The sequence below is a fragment of the Pteropus medius genome, unplaced genomic scaffold (assembly GCF_902729225.1).
Source record: "Pteropus medius unplaced genomic scaffold, Ma_sr-lr_union100, whole genome shotgun sequence".
In the NCBI taxonomy this organism is placed as follows: Eukaryota; Metazoa; Chordata; class Mammalia; order Chiroptera; family Pteropodidae; genus Pteropus; species Pteropus medius.
In genome coordinates this window covers 187572-200839 of record NW_024346238.1, presented here as the reverse complement: position 1 = coordinate 200839, position 13268 = coordinate 187572, and the positions used below count along the sequence as shown (strand labels likewise).

At 34.1% G+C, this 13268-nt stretch overlaps 1 protein-coding gene across 1 annotated transcript; it reads right to left on the bottom strand.

Moving 5' to 3' along the window:
• Positions 1-4469: 4469 nt before the first annotated feature.
• On the bottom strand, positions 4470-5414 carry LOC120613088 (olfactory receptor-like protein OLF1). Its single transcript, XM_039875718.1, has one exon. The coding sequence runs from the start codon at positions 5412-5414 to the stop codon at positions 4470-4472; it is 945 nt and encodes a 314-aa protein (XP_039731652.1).
• Positions 5415-13268: the final 7854 nt, after the last annotated feature.

Genomic DNA, 13268 nt, shown 5'->3' with positions numbered 1-13268 from the left:
TAGCATTTTTCTTCCGTTCTTCCTCATTGACACAGTGAAGAATCATAGGTCAGTGAGATTTAGAAAAGATTTATTAAAGGTATATTTTAGAAAGACAAACATGCCCCAAGGAGGCACATGGTTTCAGTGATGAGCTGTCACAACAACCAACAACCACACAAAAAGGGCCCAAAGGTGGGAATACCTGCATTATATTTGGGCTGTGATGAGTGGTTCCAAAGGCATTCCTAGGTGATTGGCAAGTGAAGTTATTTTGATTGACACCTGGCTGCTCTATAACTCTTTGCCTAGTACTCATGTGCATATCCAGAATTCTACTACCATTGAGATGTTCTTTGGACAGTCTTTATGCTGGGCCCCTATACCTTTGTTCCCCCTGTCGCTCAAATCTGACTAGCTACCTAACATTTCTTTATGCATAAATATTTTCAAATTTTGAAGGTAGACATACAGAAGAATGATTTTTGGGTCATATGGTTATTCTATTCTTAGTTTTTAGAGGAAACTCCATTCTGTTTTCCCTAGTGTCTGTAGCAATTTACTTTCACATCAGCAGTGTATGAGGACTCCTTTCTCCCTTACAACCTCTGCAACACTTGTAATTACTTGTCTTGTTGATAATTAACATCGTTACTGGATGTAAGGTGGTATCTCACTGTGGTTTTGATATGCATTTCCCTAACAGCTAGTGAATTTGAGTATCTTTTCATATATCTGTTGGCCATTTGTATGTGATTTTTAGAGAAATGTCTGTTCAGATCTTCTGCCCATTTTTTAATTGAATTGTTTTTAATGTTGTTGTTGAGTTGTATGAGTTCTTTGTATAAATTTGATATTAGCCCCTTATCAGTGGTGTTGTTGGCAAATATCTTCTCCCATTCAGATGGTCGCCTCTTCGTTTTGTTGATGGGTTCTTTTGCTGCACTGAAGCTTTCTTTTATTTGAATTTTTTTATTTTTTAATTTATTTATTTAAATTAGTTTCAAATGTACAGCACATTGGTTAGACATCTATATTGTTCATAAAACGATCCCCCTAATCGCAGAAGCTTTTGAATTTGATATAGTCTCATTCATTTATTTTTGCTTTTACTTCTCTTGCCTTTGAGGTCAAATTCAATAAATCTCTAAATCCAAAGTCCATCAGTTAGTACCTATGTTTTCTTCCTTGTTATTTTTTGTTTCGGGTCCTGTATTTAGGTCTTTGATTCGTTTTGTGTTAATTTTGGTGTATGATGACAGATAACAGTCTAGATTCATTCTTTTGCATGTGTCCTTCCAGTTTTCTCATAAACCATTTATTGAAGAGGTTTCCTTTCTCCGCTATGTTTTTGGATCTTTTGTCAAAAATTACTTGCCCATATATATGTGGATTTATTTGTGGGCTCTGAATTCTGTTCCATTGGTCTGTGTGTCTGTTTTTCTGCCAATACCATGCTGTTTTGATTATTGTTGCTTTGTAGTATAATTTGAAGTAAGGCAGTATGATGCTTCCAGCCTCGATCTTTTTTCTCAGGATTGCTTTGGTTATTTGAGGTCTTATGTGATTCCATATAAAACTAATGATTTCTTTTGTGTTCTATTTAAAAAATGCTATTGGAATTTTTATAGGGATTGCATTAAATTTGTATAGTGCTTTGGGTAATAAGGCTGTTTTAACTATATTGATTCTTCTAATCCATGAACATGGAATATTTTTACATTTCTTCGTGTCTTAAGTTTCTTTTAATAATGTCTTATAGTTTTCAGTGTATAGGTCCTTCACATGATTTGTCAAGTTTCTTCTTAAGTATTTTATTCCTTTCGTTGTTATTGCAAAAGAAATATATTTTTTTTCCATTTCTTTTTCTGAAATTTATTGTTAGGATATAGGACCACAATGGATTTTTGTACAATAATTTTGTATCCTGTAACTTTATTCTTTTCATTGTTTCTAACAGTTTTTTTTGTTTGTTTGTTTGCAGCCTTTAGAGCTTTCTTATATAGAGAAATCATATCATCTGCAAAAAATGACAATTTGACTTCTTCATTCCTAATTTGGATGACTTTTATTTCTTTCTCCTGCCTGATTGCTCTGGCTAGGATTTCCAACACTATATTGAATAAGAGTGGTCAGAGTCAGCATCCTTGTTCTGTTCCTGATATTAGAGTGAAAGGTTTCAGTTTTTCACTATTAAGTATGACATTAGCTGAGGATTTATCATTTATGACCTTTACTATGTTGACATATTTTCTATCTATATACATTTTATTGCGTTTTAATATTAAATGGATGCTGTATCTTGTCAAATACTTTTTCCGTATCTATTGATATGATTATATGGTTTTTATCTTTAATTTTGTTTATATAGTATATCATATTGATCAATTTGTATATGTTCAACCTTAATTATACCCCTGGAATGAAGCCCATTTGATCGTGATGTATAATCTTTTTAATGTATTGTTGTATTTGATTGGCTAGTGTTTTAAGATTTTTGCATTTATAGTCATCAAAGATATTGGTCTGTAGTTTTCTTTTTTGCGTGTTATCTTTACCAGGTTTTGTTATCAGGATAACGCTGACTTCATAAATTCAGTTGGGAAGTATTGCCTCTTCTTTGATTTTTTGTAAGAGCTTGAGAAGAACAAGTATTCAATTATCTTTGAACGTTTGGTAGAATTCACTAGTGAAGACACTGGTCTTGGACAGTTTTTACTTTTGGGGAGGTTTTCGATGATTGTTTCAATTTCCTTACCGTTGATCAATTTATTTAAATTTTCTAATTCTTTTTGATTCAATCTAGGAAGATTTAAGAACTTGTTCATTTCTTCTAGGTTATTGAATTTGGTGGCATATAATCTTTCCTAGTATTCTTGTTTGATTCTTTTACTGTGGTATCAGTCATAAATTTTCTTTCATTTCTGATTTTGTTTATTTGTGCATTTTCTCTTTTTTCCTTAATGAGTCTAATGAGGGGTAGTCAATTTTATTGCTGTTTTTAAAGAATTAGCTCTTTGTTGCATTAATTTTTTCTCTTGCCTTTTTGTTCTCAGGTTCATTGAATTCTGCTTTAATTTTTATTATTTCCTTCCTTCTGCTGGCTTTGGGCTTCAGGTGTTCTTCTTTTCTAGTTCTTTAAGATTCAATGTTAGGTTGTTCGTTTGTTATTTTTCGTTTCCTGATATAAGCCCGTCATAATATAAACTTTCCTCTTATTACCGCTTTTGATGTATCTCAGAATTCTTAATATGTTGTAGTCTCATTCTCATTTGTTTCTATGTATCTTTTGATTTCTCCTTTTATTTCATCTTTGATCCATTCATTCTTAAGCAGTATCTTGTATAATCTCTACTTCTCTGTGGTTTTCCCCACTTTCTTTTTGCAGTTGATCTCCATTTGCAAAGCATTGTGCTTGATATGATTTCAATCTTCTTGAATTTGTTGGGCTAGTTTCATGTCCAAATATATGGTCTATCCTTGAGAAAGATTCATGTGCACTAGAGAACAATTTACAATCTGATGACTGGGAATGAAAGGCTCTGTAAATGTCAATGATGTTCAATTGGGTTAATTGGTTATTTAAGGCTGATATTTCCCTATTGATTTTTTGTTTGGATGATCTATCCATAGCTGACATTAGGGTATTTAGGTCTCCTACTCTAATTGTGTTTTTGATTTTTGTCAGTTTCTTCCTTTAGTTCTGTTAGTAGTTGCTTTATGTATTTTGATGCTTTTCTGTTTTCATTTTTATCCTATCCCAAATAATTCAATGGTGAATATTTTTGTTCATGTCTTTTGGTGAACCTATTCATTCATTTCTGTTGGGTATAATTCCAGAATTTTGGGGGGTAGAGTCATAGTATACACACACACACACGCACGCACACACACACACACACACACACACACACACACACACATATATAATTAACACCTATGAAATACTTAATGGTATTGGCAGTAATATCAGCATTTACTCAGGTAATATGTAACAATGATGTAGATACTATATTCTTCCCATTTTACAGAAAGATTTACTGAGGCATAGAAAATTTAAGTAACTTGTTCAAAGTGTCATTCAATAGATTAATACAGAGCTGCAATACGAACCAAGGAAATCTGGCTTCCTCCGTCATCCTGTAATCTATACTTGCCAATAGATATTCTACACATAAACACACATACTCACACACACATATGTACTTTTCTGTAGTATTTACTACAACCCTTAAGACAACCTGATACAACCCATTTTATCAGTAACTCCAAACTAGTGATCATTGAACAGTAGTCTGACTATTATTTAGCAGTAATTTTGAAACAAATATTTTCTTATATTTTGGGATTATAAAATGCATTTGACTGTGTGAAGAATAAATGTTTGACAGAGTCTCCTGTGTGAGAAGCGATGTATGTAGTAAGGTTGTTGCTGATTCCCAGTTAGAGCTCGTAATTTGGGAATTAGATGAATCTTGGACCCTCATATCTCACGAGGCATCTACCATAGATTCTATGGCTTTCTTAGCAGCATCTTTTACATCTTTGTTTCGCAAACTGTAAATCAGTGGGTTCAGCACTGGGATGATAACAGTGTAGAACACTGAGATAAATTTATCAATATTGGGTGAATACAGGTAACTGGGCCGTGAGTTAATGAAGAGAAGGGTCCCCTGATAGATGGCCACAGAAATCAGATGAGACACACATGTAGAGAAGGACTTCTTCCTTCCGCTGGAAGAGCGGATCTTGAAGACTGAGTGAAGAATGAAAGCATAGGAGGGGATGATAATGATGAAACAGATAATTTCCACCGAGCTGCCGTATGTGGAGAGGAGCCACTCATTAACTGATGTGTCTGTGCAAGGTAGTTTAAGCAGGGGAGGGAAGTCACAGAAGAAATGATTAATGACATTTTTATCACAATATTTGAGAATAAACGCAAAGATTGTGTGAACCAGGGAACTCATGTTGCCTCCAATGTATGACAAGACAATCAACCATATGCAGATTCCCCGAGACATCACACCCGTGTACAGTAAAGGGTTACAGATGGCGACATAGCGATCGTATGCCATGGCAGCCAAGATAAAGGATTCCGTATCTGCAAAAGCACAGAAGAAGTAAAACTGCAGGGCACAGCCATAATAGGAAATAGATGTGTTCTCTGAGAGGAAGTTGACCAGCATTTTGGGAACAATGGCTGAAGAATAGCAAAGGTCTACGAAGGATAAGTTGCTAAGGAAAAAATACATGGAGGTTTGAAGGCGCCGATCGATTCTGATTAACATCATTAATCCAATGTTTGCCAGCAAAATTATACCATACAACGTCAGAAACATGAGGAAGAGGACAATCTGCAGTTCAGGGCGTGTTGAAAACCCTAACAGAATAAACTCAGTCACCAAGGTGCTGTTTCCATCTATAAATTCCATATTCTGTGTTTCCTTTTTAGGAGAATTCTACCATCCTAAAATGTTATATTGATGGAAAGAGAAAAATAATTTGATAAAATTATTGTTATTTCATTGTTTCAACAAACGTACAAAAAAGCGATCTAATAAAGAACCCCAGCCCAAAGTGCCTTTTAAATACAAACTCTGAGAAATGTATTTCAGAATTTAGTATCTATGAGATTTGACGGTTGCTAGTTTTTATTTTATTTGTTTGATTAATGACCACTTCTTCCTACGGACAGTTGTCTCTCTGCATGCGAGGGTCATGTCTGAGTCTCCTTACCTATTTGTATGCCAAATATTGCACAATCGTTGGCCCAGAAGATAAGAGGAAGTAATGAATTCATTACTGGACTGATGATATCACGAGGAGAAAAATATATATATAATTAAAAATAAATGGACTTATAGAATTTACTTTGGAATGATAATTACAGAACAATTTGCTCTATCTGTCCAGAATTTAATACATATTGGTATGCTGCATTCTTGACAGAGTAGATGTGTGGTGTAATGAAAGATACACCAATTATTTTTTTAAATAGAAAGTAAAAGTGATCTTAGTGAAATGAAAATAAATTTTAGTAAACGTTAGTTGTGAGTATATATTTTTCATTGGAAAGAGTTTAAGGTAATTCCATAAATCCTGTCAAGATACTAAACTAAGTGGATTAATTGTTTCTTCACATGTATTATAATTCTTGGCCTCTAGGAAGTGCTCAATAAATATGAATTGACTGAGTAAAGCAGAAAAAAAAAGTAGTCATGAACTGGCTTATAATTAAATAAAATTACTCTATATGGCCTTCCCATTGATTACATGCTATGAGCAAAAGAAAATAGTTAGCTGCCATTGATTTTTAAAACTAATATGATTTAGGTTGTTGAGTCTAAGAATTCTGCCAATTCTTCCTTCTGTGGCCTCTGAAGTTTACCAGGAATGGGAGGAATTTGACCTAACTTTGAAGTACAAGAAATTTTATCTTAACGTTGAATGATGGACTTCAAAATATGTAAAACATATCCCAAGGAATATCCCAAGTTATTCAGGTGGTAGTTGACAGCTATAATTCAATACAGATGTATCGAAAACCAGAAAGAAAACATGAGGGGGTTAGAAGACCAATAGTTTGGCCACTGTGAGACAGGCTGAGGTGCATAAAATTGTTGCAGGAAGGTAGAAATGTCTCACCTACTCCCCACAAGCAGGGCATATATTCTTGGGACCTTCACATTGATCATCCTTTTTAATAGCCTGAGAATTCCATTTATAGAAATGTAAAAGGGAAGAGAAGAGATATGAAGGTGAAGATGGGAAAAGATAGTGAATCTTGGATACTTGCATTAAAAGGGAATGAACCAAAAGATCCAATGAGAATACTATGATTCACTAAAATCTTCCCAAATATATAACATAAGCAATCTGAAGATAGAAAATAAACTAATTGAAACAATTAGGTAGCCAATCATGCTTCAGTTCTCTTACCTGTAACAGAAAAATTTCTTTAAACGAAAAGTGTTTTAGATGTTTTAGATTACCGTAGAAGTTATACGAAAAAGAGTGACAGAACATAGATCACTTTGTGGGCATGATACTAACTGAAAAATGTTTTTTATCTCATCTACTTAGACACAAATCAATAGTTCTTGCTCTCAGATCCATAAAAGCCTACTTTTATGCCATTAAAGCCAGTCTAGTAAACACAGAATCTATTTAACAAGGAAGGAACTGTTTTCCACTTACATAGATGAATAATTTCACCAATACAACCAATGACTTTTACATGCTTTCGCGTGTCTTTGGGGACCTACCTAATAATTGAAGGATTCCAAACATGCTCATTTACAAAAGATACCTAGGGAATAATTAGCAGAGTTTTTGCTATTGTAATTTTTTCCCCTAAAAACACATTGGTAATTATAATAGAAATGCTGTTAGTGTTGATTTGAATAGGTAATTTTCACTCTCAGAAATGTCGGGACTTTTTTAAAATGGTGTTTGGAATCCTGCAAGGATCTCCTTTATTGTTCCTTGTACATAGTTCAAATATTTAAAAATGTAACTATTGCCATTTAAATTACTTTAAAAAACTGCATGGAAGCGCAAAAAAAAATGTTACTTCTATACTGGAAATTGATTGTTTTTTTTTAATTTTTCATAGCATTGAAAGACTTGCCCAGTAAAGGCTTCTATAAGACTTGGTATCAAAATGTGCTTCTGAGGAGATGGAAAGACTTATGGATGAGCGTCTCATGCCAGAGAGCCTCAAGAGAATGTTACAGTGATCTCAGTTAGTGAAAACGAGTTCTTATCATCACCTCAATTAGTCCTACATATATTGTGCATGACAGTTTCACCAAAACAATACTTTAAGGCTAGTTATGATTAGTGGAACTCCACTGGTTATATTATAGGCTTTACATTTTTTTCCTCACAGCATAAAATTAATGACTCCTATATCTGCAAAATCTGAGAGGAAATCTTGTTAAAATTTATATCCAGTGAAAATATTCAAATCTAAATCAAGACTGAAAATTTGGTCAGACAACTTTAGTTTACTTATTTCCAAAGGCGAGAATTCCACTTTAATCCACTGTGAAAGTTCTAACTATTGAAAAAAAAAAATCACATTATGGTGAGCTTCAATCTGAACTTATTTTTCCTCTTTATTTGCAGTGTGATCCTTCTACCTACATGCACACAAGATCGAACTTACTTTGTCAGTTGGGACAGTTTAGTGACAGAACTGGTGAACTGCAAGTTAACTCTTTAAAGAAAACCGAAAGTCATTTCAGCATAATGGGGCCATATTGAGAGTTTAACAAATTTTTTACTTACTGTGGTAATAATGATGGCAATAAAATAATTTGAGAAATGTTTTAAATTTTTTCTGACTATGTTTTCTTTGCAAATTTCCATTTCAAAAATTTATTTATTTAGCATTTTTCCCACTCGGTACTCAAAATATCCATTCTTGTTAGTCTTTTTTACTCTTTAGAAAGGCGATTAATAACCTAACACTAATTGGGTGATCTGTTAGAAATTGTGGATAGAGGGGTCCAAGCCTCTAAGTTTGTTGTAAACAGAAATCACTTTCCCCAGTAACAGCATTGCTTTTGTAGAGAATCACTTAGAATGTCTGCATAATCCCCAGGACTTGCATTCTTCTTAAGTGTGATGCAAAATGTCCCTGCAAGTATCCAGGAAAGTTGGAGGGCAAGGGAGGGTAAAGGGGACCTTTCTTATAAAAGTAAACTAATTATACTCCCTGTATATACAAGTGTTCTAGAAAAGCACAGTTGTTAGGAATATGGATATAGCTAGAATTTAACTTTTGACATTATATCAGCTGGTACATAGCAAGTATGATATTGACTGGTTATTTTAGATTTGAATTTATAAAATTGGCGCTGCAGATCATATTGCTTTACTGCATCTGATTTTATATTATCTGATATTAGAAAAATGTCAAAGATTTTGTAGGCAACTGATCAGATATCCCCCATGTATGGTTTATTAAGAGAAGATTGTATATAATAAATATATAACCTAATAGCCTCTGTTATTTACATTAAAAATAAAAAATGCAAAAGTCTTCTATGTGAGGTAAAATTTGGTTATTTATAGCAGTATTTTTGCTCCCATTGAGAACTTTTAAATTAAAATAAATGCAAATTACAGATATCACACAAAATAAAAACTCTCAACTTCCATACTTAACCAGGAAACTAAACTAAAACCCCCCCTTGCTATCTACATTAACATGACTTTGCTATTCCTCTGTTTCCATTAATATGACTTAACTCTGCTCTCCCAGGGAAATATTTTCATTGCTCCTTACAAAAATTTCTAAACAATCCATGGATTATTCAACAGAAAACATCAACCTACAGTTTACTTCCTAATTTTTTTTTAATCTCTCACCACAAAATCCTTTTAGTACTGTTTCTACAAAACTGAATTGTTGTCTCTTGATCTCTAGTTAATCCTAATCAAACCCTTGCTTTGAAAGAACCACCTTAGACCAAACTTCCAAGTTTTACATTCTTTACTTGCCTTCCCATCTCCCTAGAAACAGCCAAAGCTCTGTGAGTTGGTGTTCTCCCTTACTAAGGTAAGCAATACACTCAGCTTTGTCTTATCGACTGGTTATGTCGGTGATATTTGGAGAATAGTCTTTTTCATCATATATATAAACTCGTTAATATGGACTAGAGTGAGTATAATTCAAGAAGGCATATAACTATTTAGATGTGAGCTAAATACCTGAATGTATAAAAACGTTTATTACTTTCTGGGGACAGAAGGGTGCCTTACAAAGAAGCCCCCAAATGGCTTTAGAGCAAAAGAAAGAGACTGGCTTCTGGTTTTCATAGGAGTTAGAGGGCAGAGTTGGAATGAAGGTCACCATGCACATTAGTTTCCCATGGCTGCTGTAAGAAATGAGCAGAAACTTAATGGCTTACAAAAACAGAGATTTTTATTCCCCTATGGGTCTGGAGGCCGGAAGTGGAAAATCAGTTTTATTGGGCTGCAGTCAAGTTTCTGGTAGGGCTGTGTTGTTTTCAGAGGCTCCAGGAAAAGATTTGTTTATTGCTTCTTCCAGCTTCTTCTGACCGCTGGTATTCTTTGGCTTGCATCTGCAGCATTTCCAACTCTGCCTCCATAATTACATGCTTTCTCCTCTTCTATGTATGTCACATCTCCCTCCGCTTACCTCATATAAGGATGTTTATAATTGCATTTAGAGCCCACCCTGAAAATCCAGGATAATCTCCCTATCTCAGGATCTTAATTTAATAATATCTGCAAAGAAACTTTTCTTATAAAGTAGCATTTATAGGTTCAAAAAATTAGAACTTATATCTTTGTTGGCTGGTATTCAGGACACTGCACTCTATACGTGGGTTAAAATGAGAGCATTTTTGTTTTCTTTTTTTCTATCACTTGCCCAGATGGGCGGAAATCGAAGAGGGATGCATGAGACCCTGATCAGTCAAATATCGAAAAATGGAGTCAGACTCCATTTTTAGCATTCACCCCTAATGTGTGACTGGTGACTGAAATGAAGCATGTTTCACTTATTTAAATTTGAAATTGTTTAAGTTAATTGCTAGGGTACACTTTGAGGTCTGCACCCCAATATTGGTAACGCAGATGGAAGTTTCACTGAGTGCCTTTTTAGAGCCCCATGCTATGTGTTCTTAGAAGCAAAAGCACGGCTCTATCACTGTCAATAATATCTGACAGAGATAAGAATCGTCTTGGTGAGCTTTTGTATCTTCAGTGTGCTCAGAGTCGTGTGTGATCTTGACTTATATTTTAGGCATTTGTGAAGCAACAATAAGTTCATTTTACTCCAAAGGGGCCACCTTGGTTAAGGTGTTATTGTCACTACCATTGTGCCCACAAGACAGGCCATTGGCAAAGGCCTGAGAGTCTACAGACAGGTAAAGATGGGGTTGATGATTGCCACATAATCCAGCATGAAGACGGTTGCTTGAAGTCTGAGCAATGAGGGAGATGGGGTTAATAGTCTAGAACTTTCAAAATAATGACATCAGACAACCAAATTTCTTACATCTTCTACTTTTCCGTTTTTAGATATGATTTCTATAACCTTCCAAGAACGAAATAAAGTGAAACCAAAAGACACAGCACTCGTTGACATCCATAAGCATATCATTAGCGAGAACTGAGTTATCTACTCATACTTAGCTGAAAGGGAGGCTGAAGAATTATTTCAAATCTCCAAACTCTAAAGTTAATTGGATATGAGATTAAAGATGTAGATTGATTCATCCTGAGCTGGTTTACATTTCTCTCATTATTTTATGTGTATCTATGCATTATGTTTTTATTGCTGTTGTAATTAATTGCCACAAATTGAGTGGCTTAAAATAGCACACATTCTTTATCTTATAACTCTCTAGGTCATAGATCCAACATGGGTCTCATTAAGCAAAAATCAAGGCGTCGCCAGGGCTGCATTTCTTTCTGTACACTCTACTGGGGATTCCATTATTCTTGCTCAGTGTTATTGGCAGAATTCATTTCTTTGAGGTTGTGGGACTGAAGACTCTGTTTTTCTGCTGCTATCAGCCAAATGTCCTTCTCAGCTTTAAGAGGTCATCATATTCCTTGACTCATAGCCCCATCAGTTTTCAAAGTGAGCAGTGGCAAATTGAGTCCTCCTCTCCCCTACTTTTTCTGCCATAACATATCTTTGAATTACTCTTTTTTCCTCCTCTTCCTCTTTTTAGGACTCATGGGATTAGATTTGGTTTACCCAGATAATTTCTCCAAAGCCCCAGATAATTTCTCCATTTTAAGATTTGTAACTTTAATTATATCTGCAAAATCCATTTTCTCGTTTAATGTAGCATAGTCATAGGTCCCAGGAATTAGGATTTTGTCATCTCTTGGGGACCATTTTTCTGCATATTACAATTTTCTAATGAAAAGAAAGATTAATTTATGTGGTTTGTATTTGATTGGATTCCTCACTGCCATAAATTATTCACCTTTGCACCATTTGACACTACATTTCAGAAAAAAAACAGTTAAGTCATTTAGAAGTCAAACTCTATTGTGGTCATATTAATTGGGAGGTTTTGTACATTAAGTTTAAAGTTCAAATCTCAAGAGTGGATCACTGAGAGTACATGCCCTGTGACTTCTCCAAGCACTCAAGACATTGGCTCTTATCCAGCTTTTCAAGTCACTTATTTAGAAGTGTGTTGATTTTATATACCTAATGTATTTAGATTGGCATCATATCTTTATTTACTTGCCATTCTTATGTTTTAACTCTAGATACTGCTCTGTACTGCTACCTACATCTTGTGTAATTTATTGTATACTAACCAACTTTATTGTCCTGATATCTAACTTTTGACAAAATTTCTCTTTGACCATTAAGTAAAGAATTAAAGATTGAAACTCATGAGATAAAATTACTTAGCTGGTAACTCTCCTTCTATCAATAAAAAATACGCTATTGACCTGTCACATCTGATAGTCAATTCTCTCTCCTGAGAGTTAGTCAACCTCATGATTATGGATTGCCATAAGATTTTTTTTGCCAGAATTCAGATGACACTTGATCTTTGATTTCTACTAAAAGAAATTAAATATGTACAGCAGAGACAATTTTGCCTTTTAAATACGAGCACATTCTTGCCTGGATTTATTTGCAAAATGACTGTTTTAAGTGTTGTTTTGGATTGTTCTCCTGGTTGTTACCACTATGATTGTACATTTACTGAAAAACTGTTGAATAAAGATTTTGTAAAAGTCACAGAGAGAAGAAAAGTTTAAAATGTTTGAATCTGGTTCAAAATTATATTTCAAATCGTGGATCAGATTATGAAATTATATGTCCTATTAGATCTTGGGGGAAAAGGACAGTAGAGGCAAATAGTTTATTTGTAGTATTTGCTTTTCAGGTGGGAAACTGATATAAAGTTTTATAATACAAATCATACATATAATTGTACTGTAAATATATATAATTGTGCATCTAAAGCTGTGGCCATTACAACTTTTTAGCCTAAATGATATTTTTTATTCTTATTTAAGAATCAGTCTTCCTTTGCAAGTCTATTTAATGTGTCCTTCTTGCAATGAACTCTGGTAAGAAGTCTGAAAAAAATAGGAATCTATTTACCTCAAATTGAATTCTTATTACTAAAATTTACAGCACCTTTGGCAGAGAGTGATTTATTAAGTGAAGCAATCATATTATAGAAAGTGTTAGGAATTGTCTTTCAGAGAGAACAGCTCACATGTTATTTTGTGGTTTACTGTCACTATCATAAACTTTTTTCTAT